We start from the raw sequence: 16,403 nt of genomic DNA, 5'->3' as shown, positions 1-16,403 counted from the left end.
AAATAGGTTCTCTTCGCTGCTTTCTTGGGAATCTCAGTTATATGAGCATTCCATTTCAAATCTTCGGAGATGGTAACACCCATGAGCTTGGCTTGTTTAACCAATTTCATGTGTTTACCATCTATTGAAACTGGATCAAAATCCCTTGAAATTGAAGAGAAACCAATTCACAGCTCTTTGCATTTGTCTGTGTTTAGTATAAGTCTGTTTTTCTTCGACCACTCTATTCCTACGGTTTATTCGCCCTTATCCGAGAAGACTAGAATATCTATCCATTTCTTGATGTTATAGAAAGGTAGCAAATTCTCCTCAGTTATTTTAAGACCCTGAGTGATGGTCCGGCCGGGGCTTGAACCCTCAACCTCCCGCACAACAGTCCAGCGCTCTACCGATTGAGCTAACCAAGAGGCGGATGTGCATGTTCTATTCCAAACCTATTTTTGTATGCACAGCATCCTTACTTATTGACTGCCTTTCTGGTCAACATTTCAGGTGAACTTGGTGACTATGACTCTAGGACGATGCATGAGGCATATGTGTCTGAATTCCGTTTTGTACCCGACCAGGTTTGTAAATTGTTTCTCGCTTCCTAATGCTTTGCTGATTTTGTAAACATGCTGTTTTTGTAGTAAATGTTGGGACATGGCATAATATTATTCTTTGTCCTGTTTGGCTGTAGTGATAACTTCGACTTTGGTGTTTATAATTTCCTTGAGACATGTCTGAAAACAATTACATGTACAGCTGTATGTTTGCATTCATTCATGGGATTGAAAGTGTACAAATATTGCCTCAAGACATGGAGGGTACTTGCACATGTATACAGGATATTACAAGTGAGAGAGATAGAAATGGAAAAGTACTGATATTTCTTGATGGTGTGTGCTACTCAAAGCTTCATTTTTTCTCTTTCCAGTCAGAGGATTTTGAAGAGAGGGCCGCAGAATTTCACAAGCACCATGGGTAATATATTTAATGATTGATGATAGTTTAATTGTATTCCTTAATAAGACATTCTATGGAGTCAACTTGAATCTAACTGAAATGAATTTTTTTTTTAAGTGGCCAAAGTCCAGCAGATGCAGAATTCAATTTCTTGGAGGTAGCTAAAAATCTGGATCTCTATGGAGTAGATCTACATTTTGCCAAGGTATGGGAGACAATTATGTTAATAAATTTTTTGGTTCAATCTTCATGTGCTGTGGTCACAAATTTCTATGAGTTAACTGTTGTTGTTTTATTTTTTGAAATTGTATAACCAATGGCTAGTTTGGTCCTCAAATGTTGTGATAGTTTTGATTAATTGGGAACAGGACTTGTGTCCTCCAGTTTTGTCTGTAATCACAATGATTAACAAGATCAAACTCGTGCCTTGTGGTTGTAATCATGTGAATGATTAACAAGATCAAACTCGTGCCTTGTGGTTGTAATCATGTGAATGATTAACAAGATCAAACTCGTGCCTTGTGGTTGTCAGATTACAGACTGAAGTGGACTCCACTCAGTCCTATTAGTAATTACCATTACTAATTGTAAGTGGTATTCAGTAAAGTGCATTGTATGGTCCATATAAATTCAAGAATAACTGTTTGAACGTTATGGACCACAATGAGAACTACTGGTTCTACCAGTAATTGTGTTATTCAATAAAGTCATTATCTTATCTTATCTTATCTTATCTTAACGTCAAGGTTCTTGCTCCTTCCCTTTAGGATCAAGATGGCCTTGACCTCCATATTGGAATTTCACCTCTTGGTTTGACCGTTTACCATAACAGATGTAAAATTAATTTCTTCCCATGGTATGTAGAAATGAGATCATAGAACATCGAGGGTGATCTGCAGGGGTCTGGATAAAAACTACTGGGGGTCTACTGCTGCCGGCAAGACCTCTTACTGTAGTTGTCTTTTTAGCTTATGAACAGGTTCTTGTGTCTGGGTTTTGTTTTATGCCCTTTTTTTTGGACACACTTGTCTATCCAGCAGGGTTTTCGTTTGAGGCCGGAGGCCGGACGTTTCGTCCGGTCGTTTTCCATTCCATGTCCGGTACTTTGATTGCAATATTTGAGGGATTTTTTATTATTTTATTATTATAATTTGTTTTTACTTAAGCATCTCATGAATTGACTGACTAGAGGGTAACAGAATACTGCAATTGAATTCTTCAAAAGTGCCACAAAAGTGCCTGGAAAACTTATACTTGCTTTCCAGAAACGCTAGAAACAACGTTTCTGAGTGTTCTTTTAAAAAAATTTCCTGGGGGAGCATGCCCCCAGACCCCCTTAAAAGCTTGCGCTTTCAGCGCTCGAAAAGCGCCTTGCGGCGCCAAAAATATGTCACGTCTGGTGCTTCCACGAACATGTCCGCTCCTTTACAAAACTGTCGAAAACCCTGTATCCAGGGTTTTCATTTAGTGCTGGGCACTTGGCAAATTTACCGATTGCGAGGGAGGTTTTGCCCACCTGGTTTGACCATCTAGGAGAAAGTTTATCTCATAACGAAGTTCAGCTCAAAAAGTTTTGCCTGCCTGTGGGAATGAGTTGCCCTCCTGTTGAAAACAATAATGAAACCCCTGTCTATCACATCAGTGCAGCCACTCTCGGAAAAATGTTCTTCTCAGTTGGTTTTGGTCACTAACAAAAATTTGCTGTGAACAAACTTTCCTGAAAAACGTCCTCCAGGATTTATACTAAATCGTAATTAGGCATTTTCAGTTCTTCACTCTTAATACTCAGTAACTGAGAAGTATTTTTTTTACTTGCAGGTCAAAGATTGTAAAAGTTTGTTTCAAAAGGAAAAGATTCTTTGTTCAGATACGACCTGATTGGGTAAGAGTTCTATGTTTATACAAGTGTAAAACTGCGAGCAGTCTCTCCTTTTCGGCGAAGTCTGTTGTGCGAGTACAAAAAAAAAAATGCGGAAAAAGAAAAAAAATTGATGATAGAATGGAGCGTGGACTTCTTTGGGTGAGGGGCACGAACCCTCTTTTCGTGCGCGGCGTGTGAACATCAATATTTTTTCGCGCGACAGACTTCACCGAAAAGGAAAGTTGCTTATAGTGTATAGAAGTATTTTCATAATAAAATTAATATCACTGAGCATCAAAGCTCAAATTGGAAAATGTGAGCTTTAGAACTTTACCATCTTTCTAATTTTGTTTACACGGAGCTTTTTGTATTATGGTAGCATTTTATTTTACTAACTTACAATATTTCTTTCTTTCTTTCTTGAACTAGACTTAAAAGATACAGCACAATTTTTGAGGATATTGTCAATTTTAACATGCTTAGTTTTATTTTTTTTAATTTGTTTTCAGAATGAATGGACTGATAATGTCATTGGTTTTCACATGCCAACCTACAGAGCATGTAAAACACTGTGGAAAACCTGTGTTGAATATCACACTTTTTACAGGTCAGTTTTCACTCAGCCTGCGTGCTGGATGCGCGTGAGATTGAGATCCGCACGCGCGAGCGAGAATTCACGCGCGCGATGATCAAAGGGGCTTTCTTTCGTGTGTCGTATACGCGTATGTATTGCACCGTGACACCCACGCGAGCAAGAGCATATTTCGCGCTAGTTTTAGCAAGACTACCTCGTGAAACCATTCAACAATTTTCACCTGAGTGCTTGATTTATTTTAAAATTATTATTTTTTCTTTCTTTTTTATAGGACCCATTTTCCAAAACCAACAAACAACAAAAGCACGCTTGTTAGGATCGGCTCCAAATACAGATACAGGTAATGTTCGCACGCTGCAACACCGTGCAAATAGATCTTATACCTGGGTGCATTTACAGAAAATTATTTTATAGTGATCTCCTTGATACATTTTTTTGCAGGGGGAAAACGGAATACCAAGCGATAGAAGAAGGCAGAAGACAACCCAGAACTGAACCTAGGATTGTGAGGTATGTAAATTTATATCTCTGTAATGCAGGTCGTTTTTGCGTTTTACACTTTCTGTTTTCTTAAGTGTAATGGGACGTGTGCTCATACGACCGAATTTCCATGGAGTGTCGTAAAACCAAACCACTTAGAAAGTAATTACATTAACCAATCAGAGCAAAGTATAACACCGTACCTGTGGTTGGGTTTTATTTTACCTCTGATTGATTGAAAGGTTGGTGGGTTTTTGCCCGATCAATCACAAAGCGAGGTATAAAAAAAACAAGGCAATCTGATTGGTTGAGAGAGTGGCGCGATTACTGAGCAAAGTAAAGCAAAACCAATGCAGTCCAGGATTACGCGGGTAACTCAATTTAAAATTTCTTTGGTGCAGATGTTTTCTTACTGTTTACATGACTTAAGCTGGACATGTATTCCACAATATCTACTATGTAGTGTTAGTCCTTTGGTTGGTAACAGGAAGAAAATTATATCGATTCCTTGGTCGCTTACCCGAATGGGCAAGATACTCCTCTTTTTCCATCCCATGACTGTCCGCTCTTTTCTTTCCCTCAAGCTCTGATATGGGATTTCTTGCGTTGATTGAATTTACTCCACCGTTCTCTTTTTTTTAGGACTCTCAGCAGAAGATACTCTAAAAGGAATGGCGACGGTAAGATGCAATAGGAATCTCGATACTTGAAGGAAAATTTTTTACGAGTTTTCTCTGCATTTGTTTTTAGTCTTGATTTTCGTAATTCTGTTCAGGTTCTCGGCGGAGAATTGACCTTGATCACGTGTTTGACAAAGATGACATGGCATTTAACGACAAATCCGCTAGTCTGAATTACTCGTCATCTGTTCCGTCAAACTTTGACAAGTAAGTGAGCAATCTTTTCCGATTTCTCGATTCTGGGGTACGGCTACATTTAATCGAAGATTACACGAATTTTCTACCCTGTTAAAAACTTTTAGTGAACAATTTAGCCACTTGGAATTTCAGTCTACCAGTTTGGGAAATTTAGGCTTCGCTTTGTACGCGCGTGCGAAAACTAGTACACCTACTCATGCGCGAATAACTGGCCGCCAATTCCGCGGGCTTACCATTTCATCGCGGGTACCAATGAGATTACCGGCAAATTTTATGACTTCTATATATGATGAATTTTATATTGCTTCGTTGCTAGAATGAACCACTCTTTAGTTCGAAGCAAGAGCCTTGGAATGGCAGACGCCGATGGACATATGAATCGATTGAAACCTGTTCTAACGCCAGAATTACATGTAAGATGGGTTATGTATAACATAGTCTCCTTCGCAGCCGTTGTTGAGCGTCACGCAACGCTTCTTGAGGAGGGGACTGGGGCGGGTAAAGGGGTCGATGCAAAATCCTATAAGAAATATCTGAAAGTTTGATTTATTTTGCAAGCCTCGTGTAGTGTTATTGAAAAGGGAAAAGGATGTGAAGAAATGGTCGGACGGCAGGCGGGGGGGGGGGGAGATGATGCGACAAACAAATGGGCAAAAAATCGAAAAAAAATCAGTGTCAAATATTTGGTGACGCTGCCACTAATCCTAGTGTTTACGTCTTATCGTGCTTTGCCTGCATTTTGCGGCACGTTCAAACGAACTTTGAACTCTTACGTGATATGCAGTTAAATGGGTGAATTCCACTTCTCTTAAGCACTTACTGCTCTCAAAAATTACCTCACTCTAGCAATAGGCTAACATACATACCTCACCCCAGAATCTCTTCAGTTAATTGTTTTTCCTTTGCTTCTTATTCTTTTCTTTACTTACTGTTGTCAGTGGTGATTCCCAAGAAACTTATATTCTTCCATAAGCGTTTCGTGCTGCCCTTGCCGGTTTTTGCTAGTTTTCAGCGTAACCGGTTTTACATGGACATTTTGGAGCATATGACTTTGCTTCGGTTCTTACAATCGCTCCGCCTCTCATTTTTCTACTGCATGCAGGCCGTGTGCATACTGTTCTGTTGCGCTACCTGAGTTTCCTTGCTTTCTTTGTCTCTTTTCTTCGTATCTTTCTCTTGGCTCAGCGTAAAAGTGGTACTTCTAATGACTCTTGTGGTTCTGATATGGAAGACGAGGCGGCTGGATGCGGTTCTCGTTCGGTATGTATGAGAAACAAAACAAGGACAGTAAAAATAACTCTGGAATTTTAGTCATGCTTATGTTACTTTCCCATTTTCCATTAAAATGCGAACTTCTAATTTGTTATCTTTAACTGTTTGCATTTCTCTGCTTTCCTCATTCGACAGCAGTTTTTTCACTTCCAGAGTTTTTCCTCTTGGTTTCTACTACAAAACTCCTAAATATGCATTATTCATGTTTACGTGATGATGTTCAGTAAATCCAGCCATGGATGTTCTAAGCTTGAAAATTAGATTCCATGCAAATTTTCTCAACAGTCTTACGTTGTTTCTTGATCAAAGCACAGCCAAGTTGTTTGTCCTATCTTGTGGACTAGACGGAGAGAAGAAATATTTTTTAAGAACGCGAGACGAAAACGAAAGCGTTGTTTGTTCCTTCCTGTTTGCTTTTCCCCTGAAGACTTGATACGAAAATCCCTCTGTGTTAAAATATTTGAGATGTGCTCCCAAGCATATTTATCTTCTCTTGGAAATGACCTTCCTATTTCACATTTTCCATTTGCCATTGCACATTTGCTTTGCTTTCATCGCTTGAATTTTTCCATTCTCACATTCACAATTCAACTATATCCTCTCGAAATTGTTATCTTCCACCCAGTTTTATTAATTTGTACCTCTTTAGATTGTTTCCACGCTTTCAGATTATTATTTATACAAATCTTTTTTTGGGAGGAAATTTTTGTGTATCTCCAGCAATTGAAATATTCGTTAACACAGAGATAACAGCTACAGATGTGAATATGTAAATTTGCTCAGATGCAAAAATAGGTATTTGATCATATATTTAGCGCGTTAAACCCACATTTTTATTTTGTATCTTTTAACTTGATTCTTAGGTTATTTTTTTTCTGCTTTTTTCGCAGAGAAATGGTTCTGCTAATCAAGAAGGTCTCATCACTGTAAGGTAAAGAATACACGGTTTCTTTTGTTGTGTGCGGGGAAAATACCGATTTATTTGTTCGGTTTGTCTTCTATTTTATTCAAATTTTGATGGAAGAGTTTTACCTTAGCTGCCTCTCTGTCATATGCACTGACAACAAGGTATTGTTAGAGATTTTAGCGCATCCTTTTTTTTCTTGTCTTGGCAAAGTTTTGAGGGACAGATTAACCATGCATACATGTAATTATTGATTGTTTTACCTCTCAGAATGGAACCAGATGAACAAGGACGATTCGGTTTTAACGTCCAGGTAAGTGATTTTTAAACTTCTGCGGTTTACTGTTTCACGTAGAAATTCTTTCATTGTGATCTTTTCTCTCTTGTAGGGTGGAGCTGATATCGATTTACCAGTAATTGTGTCCAAGATCGCCCGAGGAATGCCGGTGAGCCTTAAGGTTTTTATTTGTTTTGTTGTACAGGGAATTAATTGAACAGTGCCGTTCGCGAGTACCGTAACATTATACGCGTTTATTTCCCACGCACTGCATAAGCTCTAGAAAAGGAAAGATTTTTTAAATTATTCTTTGACAAGCGAAGAGTAAAAAAATTTAGCGTTTAAGTTTTAGCCACCTTTCTTTATCTTCCGCTACAAAGGACACTGCCAACATTACTGACCCCAGCACAATACATATTCATTCGACACTTGTACGGAATATCATGCCGGACCTTCTTTCAATAGGCCATTTTACAGTTGTGTACTTAGTTGCCAAGCCTTTGATTTGGAGTGAGGCTGAAGGTGACCTCGTCATGATAGAGACCTGTATCTAGTTAGCATGATAACAAAGTGATTTACATTTGAAAGACAGCAAGGTTTGTATCATAGCAAGGTCACCCTCAGCCTCACTCCCATTCAAAGGCTTGGTAACCAAGCACACAACTGTAAAATGGACTATTGCGGAAGGCTGGGGCGGAATGTTGAGTTGCAATTTTCCCAGGCTGTTAGTTATCAACCCACCACAGCGGACTTCATTATGAAAGTCGTGTATGCATGGGATCAAATTAATTAAGTTCAGGATTTTGCCTCGTTTCAGTGCTGCTATACAAAGTTGTTTTGTCACTGCTTTTGTTATTAGGCGGATATGTGCATGCCGCAGCTCCAAGAAGGAGATGAGATTGTCCACATTAATGGAAGAAATGTCATGGAAATGCCGCATCAAGAAGTAGGAAACCTTTCATAACTGATCATTTTACTGAGACTGGCCTGTATCTTTGTAATTATACTGTTTTTTTTTTTTATTTTTTACCGCAATTCTTGTGTCACAAACCAAAGCTTAAGTAACTGCGGTAGCTAAACAATATATGGGTAAGCATCACATGAAGGTATTTTCTACTCAAAGCGCGGGAAAACGTGAGTCGTGATTGGTATAAGGTTCAATCTGATAGGTTAAAATAGGGACGCGAATTTTCTGAACCAATCAGTGGTAAACCGTTACGTGTAAGTGGGGTCACAACCGTGAGGCTTTGAAGGGCCTAAAAATTGCGATCGCAAAAAGGTCGAGCAATTCAAACGATTTTCTAATATTTTGATGAATAAACTTAGGCCAAACGGGCGCAGATGATCGCAGCAGACTTTAATAATAATGATAATAAGGAAAATACCTGCTTACAGTTTTATTTGGTTTGGTTTTAGATTGTGGATCTTATTAGAACAATCAGCAAATCAAACCGACGACTATTAATAATGACAATAAGACCATTCGGTAAGAATTATGTTTTTCGTCTGTATTTATTATGTCAAAATGGGTCAACCCTATCAAGTCGTTAACCCCATCTTTGCTGTAACTTGTTCTTTTATCTAAGGTCATAGCTTCCCTTAGATAAAATGTCATCGAAGTCCATCGCAGGTTACTCCCCCTTTCCCCCGTAAATAATTTCAGGAAGTCTCCCTGATAGTTCCCTGGTATGCTTTTATACTCCGGGGTAGAGTTAGACTGGGCGACAGGAAAGTGTGTCGCTTAAGAACGCCATGCAGTTATCCTGAGAGGGCTCCAATCCACATCTTTCGATTCGGAGTCCAGTCCGGATTCATGAACCTCCAGTCCGTCTCGCAAAACAGACCCGAACTTTCGCTAACTCCCAGTGGGTAAATGTTGTATTTATAAGTTCAAATGAAGACTGTAAGGTGAACATTTTTCAATTGCCTAAGGTAAATTCCATTTTGATGTTTTCCTTTCCAGTTTTCGCAAATTCTGCTCCGTCGCCAGTGCATGTTGTGAGTCCGGAGCAGTTCGCCGCAGCTGAACAGAGACACGAGCAGGAAAAGGTTGTTGCCAAACAAGTGAAAGAGAAAGAAGTTGTGAAGGACGCTGAAGCTCTTCGTGTTTCAATGGATCAACTCCGAGAGGTAATATATGCTTAGAGCCACCGGCTAGAAAACGTATGACACACTTCCCGGCCAAAGAGAACAAAGGAGAGTTGAGGGAATAACAATTTGCCGCAACTTTGTTCAATTGTGGTAACTAACCTGTTACAAATTGATATGCCGCTATAAGTTGTCATGAGTTATGTTTTTACAACTACCTAACGTCCGAGTAGGCCGTTAGGCTCGTGCCGAAGCACTGATGACGAGGGTGTCCTTGCGAGCTGTAACTCAGTACCTGCTATTTTCTGCGGCCACATTTTACCCAGATCTCCCGCGATGACGCCACCTGTAATAAATAAAGTGGGTTGTCCAGTGGTAATGCACTGTTTGCTGACATATTTTGTTGATTATTTTCCAGAATCTCGAAAGCGGCGATCTGCTTGTGTACTTTCAGGTGAGCAGTTCGGTACCGGTCTTTATTTAACGTAGTGGCTCTACTGAACCAAATCTATCTCTGTTTACTTTCTTTTTTTGAGCAACAAGAAGCATTCTTACTTTTCCCAGACGAGGTTTTAGTGCCTGACACATAGAATATTACACGACTCATGACTGACATAACTGTCTTTTATCGTAGGAATTGTACAGAAAAAAGCCTGGAATGTCCATGGAAGAAGCGAGAAAGCCCGAAAACCTTCCGCGTAACAGATACAGAGATATTTTACCTTGTAAGAACTTACGCTTATCTACCTTTTTTTTCTTTTTGTGATTTTTTTTGTTCCTTTTTTTGTGTATTGTTTTGGCAAGGAAAAAGTTTCAAATTGTGTTTTAACTCATTATACTCACAGACGATGATACACGATGCAAACTGTATAAAGGAAAGAATGACTATATCAACGCTAACTACGTCACGGTGAGTAACACGTGACCTGAACATGTGACTAACATGTGGCCTACGAAGTAAATGAAGTTGTCGCAGATTTGTTGAGTGGCTAATCAGCTTTTTTTTTTTTTTATTATTATTTTTCAGATGGAAATTCCTTCGAGAAGAATACTTAACAGATACATTGCTGCCCAAGGTCCACTGGAGAAAACGTGTGGGGATTTCTGGCAGGTAATTGATGAATACATTGTCACTGATTTAGCTCGATGATTGTACACGTGTTCTCACCTTTTTAACGCTGTTATCTGTTCCATGAATTACAGATGGTGTGGGAGCAAGAGGCATCTCTTATTATTATGTTGACTACCACTGTGGAGAGGGGAAGGGTAGGATAACCAGCACTAAGTTTATAGCTTTAGATTGTAGTTATCCTTGTCTTTCTTTTTTCTGGAAATCGTAGTCAAAAATCTTATGTTCCGTTGATTTTGTAGATCATTACTCACGTAGGAGTTTTACGAGGGTAATAGATTCCGGTAGTATGCAAGTCCGTGTGGATGGGTGGCCAGTTTTTCGGTAACCAAAGTAAGGTAAACCTCCTGTGTGAGCAACCGCCATCCCACCTTCCCTCCCTGGGGGTTTGGAAGTATATCCTCGCAAGGTGTGTTAGGAGTCACTTGTAAGAGGCTAGACTGACTCATTACTCGCATTGAGAGGTGTCCAAGGTCTTCTCGCCTGCACATTAGCTTCATTTTGGGACTAGGACTAGCAGAAACAGGCTGAGCGGGGACTGGAGAAAGAGCGGGGACTGGAGAAGAGCGTAACTGTCTATCGAAGAATTTAGACTAGTAGTGTTGAATTAAATATTTTTTTTGTGCTTTTTCAGGTGAAGTGTCACCAGTATTGGCCGGAAGGAGAGGAAACGCTTACCTTTGGAGATCTAGAAATAATCTGCACCAAAATCCGTGACTTCTCACCTTCGTACATTTACAGAGAAATGTATGTCACCGAAACGAAGGTAAGCGAGCCTCAAAAAATACTTCACCGCGAGTAAATCGTACCGTCCTAATGACGAGCGAGGCTTTCGGCTTTTTTCGGACGCACTCGAATTGCGGCGGAAAAACCTGACTTCCCCGAACGCGTTTTACGAACTGTGTTTGGTTGACATTTTGTGGTCCAAAGTAACACTTTTTCACCGTGCTGCCTCAGTATTTTTGGGAAATCATTAGTTTGATGCGCAGAATAATTTTTTGGTTTTTCCTCTGAAAAATCGTTTCTGTTCTTTCTATTTATAGAGTCTTCGAAGCCGTGTAGTTGTTCAGTTACAATACATTGCGTGGCCGGACCATGGTAGGTAACGCTAATGTACGACCACCTCACCCCTCCCTAGCAAAAACTTTGACTTAATTACTCAACTTCCAATATTCATTATTTTGAAGATTTTTGTAGAAACATTTGGATAAATTATTTTTGGGATTAGGACTAGATGTTTTTGACAAAAACATCGCTGATTTAATAGCAAGGATAAACTAGTTTTTATTTGTAAAAGGTTGTTATTCATCGCTGTAGAAGATACTGGCACGAAATGCCACAAGTTCTTTTAGGGCCTGATTACATGAGCCGGGCTGGCCCTGTTAGCCGGGCTGATTCGCCAAAGCGTGAAAACAAAAGAAATCAGCCCGGCTAACCGGGCCAGTTCGGCTCATGTAATCAGGCCCTTAGTCTGAAATTTCTATGGTTTTCGAAAGGTCACCACAGATAGCCGTCAGTTTTAAAAAATCTAATATCGGTTTGCAATCAGTAAATACGGTTCGGAGCCTTATCTGAACTTAATCCAACATCTGTCATCAAAAGAGACTGCACATTCTAGATATTCTTCAAAGTTAAGTAACCCAGTATCGTTTGTGTGTCAATAAACATATTACAGCTGGAAGAAATCTCTTGTATCGAAAAATTCGTAAAATGTTCCTCGAAAACTGAAATTTACACTCAGTAGAATATTTGATTTGCAAAATTAAGTTTGAAACGATTGGCGAGACTTCTGGTAGACCTTTAAAAGGCCTTTTGTCGAGTATAGCGCCAATGTTTTGGGTCAGTTTACAGTTCATTTGATCTGCTTTATTCGCCGTAGTTTTACGCGAAGCTCCAGCTTATTTGTGAAGAAAACTTTCCGCCAACCATGTGCCTTCGCCAAGGTCTTCACTTCATCTGTCATAGTGTCGCAGTAAGCCAGATAGATCTTTTCCCAGAGCTGGTCGCTTGCACAGATCTTTCTCGTAAACTTGCAAACAGCTCCTAATTGAACTATGTCGACGAGGTCAAGAAACGAAGCGATATGAACAATAACACGAGGCGGTAAGCGAATTAGCCAGTCTCCGCAAACGATAGCGTGAACGTGGCGGAGTGTTTCTTCACCAAATACACGGCTAATATCGCCTTGTAGGAGCGCATCGTCGTCAAAATCCTCCCAAGGAACTCTCTTTTGGTTTGGCGGTAACCCTCTCTGATCTCTCCGGATCGCAATTCTCCATGTTCGCCATATTACTTCTCTTTCATTCACGACGAGTTGATGAAAATCTTTGCTCGGCGGGGGCGCCTGGCCGACCTTCTCTATGAAAGCTTTAACTGTGCTCATTATTAGACACCTTAAAGCTTGTTTTTGCTCGAGTTTTTTCAAACCCAAGTTATAGTTTGCTTTAAAATTTGGAATGTAAGAAGATGAAACCAGCTTACTGTACAGAATGCGTTCCAGTCGCGTTGAAGGAGTGTTCAGATTGCGCGGGAAATCCTAACCAATTAGAGGCTTTCCTTGTATTGTGTGTGAAAATCCATCGGTCACTGAGGAAAGCAAAAAATTTAAATCGTTGGAAACTGTTCCTGGTTTTATGTCGCTTTGTTCTGTTTCTTTACCCAAACAATAGCTAAATCATTGGAACCTGGCTTAAAATGTGTTTGTTTAAAAAGGAATATTTAGCGGTAGGCCACCTGGTCAAACATTTCGACACTTTTCCTTGTGTTTTCCAAAATGCATATGATTCTACGCTACTTGTAACCAATAGTTGTAAAAGAATATCGATAAATGGTTTATCGCCATCATCAGAACCCATGATGAGTAATAATGAGTTGGAAGTCAGATTTGTATGCCATCAGCTTTAGCGCTTTCTCATTTATCGCTTTTGAAAACGAAATTTCCTTTTGTTGACAAATTAAAATTTTCGGCGAATGTTTTACAATGGTTTGTTAATCAACTTGCAGCGTTTTTTTTTTTTTTTTTTTAATCAAAGCGTTTTTGTTTTAATCGAAGCTTTTCCTCAAAGTTCTTAGTATGAGTCTTTATTCATTAACCTTGTGTTTATGTCGCTTATCATCGATGATAATGTATCTAGGAGAAACGTCTTCAAAGGTTTATGATAATTTAATTTTTAATTTTATACTGTTTTTGTGTTCCTTTGTAGACGTGCCGGACGATTCAACAGATTTTCTGGAGTTTATTCACATTGTTCGTCATTACAGGGAAGGAACAAACACTCCTACAGTGTTGCATTGCAGGTAAACAGACAAATAACACTGTATTTTGAGATAAAGCTGAAGAAACTTAGTATTTCTTTCAAAAAGAGTCGCTTTGATATAGTTTGGTTTTGAAGTTGACAATTTCAGCGGCCAAGACTGAAAAACATCGTAATGCACTCAATTTTTAACAGCTTTTCACCATCTGTTGAAATCTAAAAGATTCTATTTCTCTAGCAAAACTTTGAGAGATAACGCTAGCGAGTGTAATTCTACAGCTAAATTTAAGCATTGTCACGCTGAACAAGTGGACGTGACACTCAAAGTTACCGTTTCTTCAATTTTTGTGATTTGTGCGACTTAATATTTTTGTCTTTTTGTCTTTTTTTTTTTTTTTTCTATTTTGAAGTGCCGGTGTTGGTCGAACAGGTGTCCTAATCTTTATGGAATCAGCATTCAACATGATTGAAAGCGCGGAACCAATTTATCCGTTAGAAATCGTTCGAAAAATGAGAGATCAAAGATGTTCGCTTATACAAACTCCGGTAAGTTGAGGGTGTGTGACAGTAATGAAATGTTACCTTGAATACAGGGCCACTGAACCAAAATTAATCAATTACATCATAGCGAAGAAACAATTTTTCCAAATAAATTCAATTGAGCCAATCAGTGCCAAGGACCAAAGCAAGTAAATGTGACGTAAATTTCGATGTAACTTATCGCTCGTTTCCAGTAACCTGATTGGTCAGTTTTGTGTAAGTGCTCCAGGTAACGGTGTTTGTACTGTAACGACAACATTTTGATTTCGGGTCGTTCTGAATCTCCATTATTTACTGATTTCATTTTTTTTTTAGGGACAATTTATATTTGTCCTGGAGGCTCTGCTAAAAGCATACGACGGTGAGTGAGACTTCTGATAAGTATTTTTTTTAATTTTACACTTGTGCGTTAAGCTTGATATCATGGCACGGGCCACGAACTTGCGTGACGCACTCCTTGAGTTTTTATTGATTATTTAACTTTTCCTATTTCTAGAGGAGTCGGTGAAACCGTTATAAGTGCCAAGCACTAAAACAGAATCTTTCGCCAGTGAAAATCCTCGACAGGGTTATACAGCTCGATGGCTCAACTATGGAGGTTAACATGAGAAAATTCACGGGGTAGGACCGAACCGACCTTTGAAGGAATCAGAAGGATGTTGAGATCAAAACTTTAAAGAATCAGTGAATCAGTGAGTCACTTCAATATTTTTGGACTCGAGGCAGAAAATTTGCACTGTTGGAAATATTTTCCATCGGCTTTAAGAATTCATCGAAAGAAGACAAAAGCCAAGTTAAACACGAAAGAAAAACTTTTTTGTTTTGCTTCTGTTTGTTTTTTATTCGACGTTCTATTTGTCTTTAACTTTTAAGCGCACAAAACCTTGACTTCATAATTTTGAGCTACTTTTTCTAGCTTTTAGCTAGTATGACTGTCAAAAGACTACGTGACAGTACAAATTTTCGGAAATGCTTACGGCAATCTTTACATTGTAGCGACTTTTACCTTACGCGTTTTGTTCATAGCAATTTATTTATGCATTTTACCCTCATCCATATCATCTTGATGTAAGTATTCCAATTTTTGAGAGTGATTCATTTTCACGTTTTGAGATTACAAAATCGCTTTTGATTGATTAATTGTTGTATTTTCAGCGCTGGAAAAATGAAGCTTTCAAAATTTTGTGATTCTTGTAGAGTTCAACGTCAAAAATTGCTCACTTTTTTAAGAAATTGAAGTCGTCGTTTCTTGTTTAAAATGGAAACTTTTACGTCTAGGATAGCATTTTTGTTAGTCATTTAGTGTCATAAATGACTGCAAGAGAAGTTATCATAGTCATGGTAGCTATACCTGAAATGAATCCCTGAGAAGTACGCAGGAGCAATGTAGTTTTTATCTCCGCTGTTAAGAATTATATGTGAAATGATCGCGTTATGAGGTTCAAAAGAGTAACCCAGCATTTCGCAATTTTTTTTTTTATCAAATGTGCTTTGCCTAAGAACGCTGCCATTTTGAATTCTACTTGGTAACCTGGTCGCTGAACTGTGACGTACAAAGTCGTGCTTATATTTTTTTTCCACCTCATGGCGATCTGGGTTTCAACAATTAGGATTTAAATATACAAGCATTAGTCATTAGTGATCTATTTAATGCGGAGGTTAAAATTATATGGTTTCTTAAACTCTATGTTAACTTGCATATCTTGACAACTATTCGGCATTCTTTCAGCTAATTGAAAGGTTTCAGTTGGGTTTCCTGAACTCCACGGCGTGTTCAGTTAACTTTGCACAACTATTCAGATATTTATACTCGTTAAAAAGTATTTTGTAAAGAATAATATATAGTTCAACAAGATGAAATGTCGCTCTTTAATACTGGAAGTGAAGCGATATCAGTCCGCTCAGAATTTATCATCGAAAAACCTCGCATTTCTAATCTCTGCTGTGGTGATCAGGTAAATTCATTGAATGATCTTGAATGTATGCAGTGAAAGCAACTGCGATTGAATAGTTTGAAGCTTTGAAAATATAACTTGCTCTATTTTTATCACTATATTTATTGCTTTTACCGTACAGAACCGTCTTGTCCAACAATGATCAATGCTTGTTTGTGAAAGTGTCACATCTAATGGCTCTCTTTCAAGTAGATTTGAAAGTAAAAGAATTTTTAAATCATACAA

The 16,403-nt window shown here is 38.7% G+C and overlaps 2 protein-coding genes across 3 annotated transcripts in view; one reads left to right on the top strand and one right to left on the bottom strand.

The window, feature by feature from the left end:
- Positions 1-16,403, top strand: part of LOC111327373 (tyrosine-protein phosphatase non-receptor type 4) — a 24,968-nt gene extending 8,565 nt beyond the window's left edge. Inside the window, exons 8-36 of one of the 2 annotated variants that reach the window (XM_088739936.1) lie at positions 493-566; positions 917-963; positions 1,063-1,150; positions 1,713-1,801; positions 2,764-2,827; positions 3,316-3,413; positions 3,673-3,741; positions 3,843-3,911; positions 4,524-4,561; positions 4,657-4,768; positions 5,076-5,172; positions 5,945-6,019; positions 6,922-6,962; positions 7,206-7,248; positions 7,325-7,381; positions 8,072-8,158; positions 8,629-8,698; positions 9,176-9,342; positions 9,719-9,754; positions 9,935-10,025; positions 10,146-10,210; positions 10,328-10,411; positions 10,504-10,566; positions 11,064-11,195; positions 11,473-11,527; positions 13,633-13,726; positions 14,094-14,229; positions 14,539-14,584; positions 14,720-14,887. In XM_088739936.1, coding sequence (XP_088596062.1) covers positions 493-566; positions 917-963; positions 1,063-1,150; positions 1,713-1,801; positions 2,764-2,827; positions 3,316-3,413; positions 3,673-3,741; positions 3,843-3,911; positions 4,524-4,561; positions 4,657-4,768; positions 5,076-5,172; positions 5,945-6,019; positions 6,922-6,962; positions 7,206-7,248; positions 7,325-7,381; positions 8,072-8,158; positions 8,629-8,698; positions 9,176-9,342; positions 9,719-9,754; positions 9,935-10,025; positions 10,146-10,210; positions 10,328-10,411; positions 10,504-10,566; positions 11,064-11,195; positions 11,473-11,527; positions 13,633-13,726; positions 14,094-14,229; positions 14,539-14,584; positions 14,720-14,742 — 2,210 coding nt within the window. In that variant the 3' untranslated portion in view covers positions 14,743-14,887. Of the gene's footprint in view, positions 1-492; positions 567-916; positions 964-1,062; positions 1,151-1,712; positions 1,802-2,763; positions 2,828-3,315; positions 3,414-3,672; positions 3,742-3,842; positions 3,912-4,523; positions 4,562-4,656; positions 4,769-5,075; positions 5,173-5,944; positions 6,020-6,921; positions 6,963-7,205; positions 7,249-7,324; positions 7,382-8,071; positions 8,159-8,628; positions 8,699-9,175; positions 9,343-9,718; positions 9,755-9,934; positions 10,026-10,145; positions 10,211-10,327; positions 10,412-10,503; positions 10,567-11,063; positions 11,196-11,472; positions 11,528-13,632; positions 13,727-14,093; positions 14,230-14,538; positions 14,585-14,719 lie in introns of both variants that reach the window. The other variant, XM_022931532.2, reaches the window with a different exon arrangement.
- Positions 12,061-12,961, bottom strand: LOC111327377 (F-box only protein 36-like). Its single transcript, XM_088739938.1, has one exon. The coding sequence runs from the start codon at positions 12,810-12,812 to the stop codon at positions 12,282-12,284; it is 531 nt and encodes a 176-aa protein (XP_088596064.1). The 5' UTR covers positions 12,813-12,961; the 3' UTR covers positions 12,061-12,281.

Source organism: Stylophora pistillata, chromosome 12 (assembly GCF_964205215.1).
Source record: "Stylophora pistillata chromosome 12, jaStyPist1.2, whole genome shotgun sequence".
In the NCBI taxonomy this organism is placed as follows: domain Eukaryota; kingdom Metazoa; phylum Cnidaria; class Anthozoa; order Scleractinia; family Pocilloporidae; genus Stylophora; species Stylophora pistillata.
This window is presented reverse-complemented; position numbering and strand designations above follow the sequence as displayed.

Bases quoted from the DNA above. Each gene is read 5' to 3' on its own strand.
- LOC111327377 (XM_088739938.1), bottom strand. From the start codon at position 12,812: ATGAGCACAGTTAAAGCTTTCATAGAGAAGGTCGGCCAGGCGCCCCCG.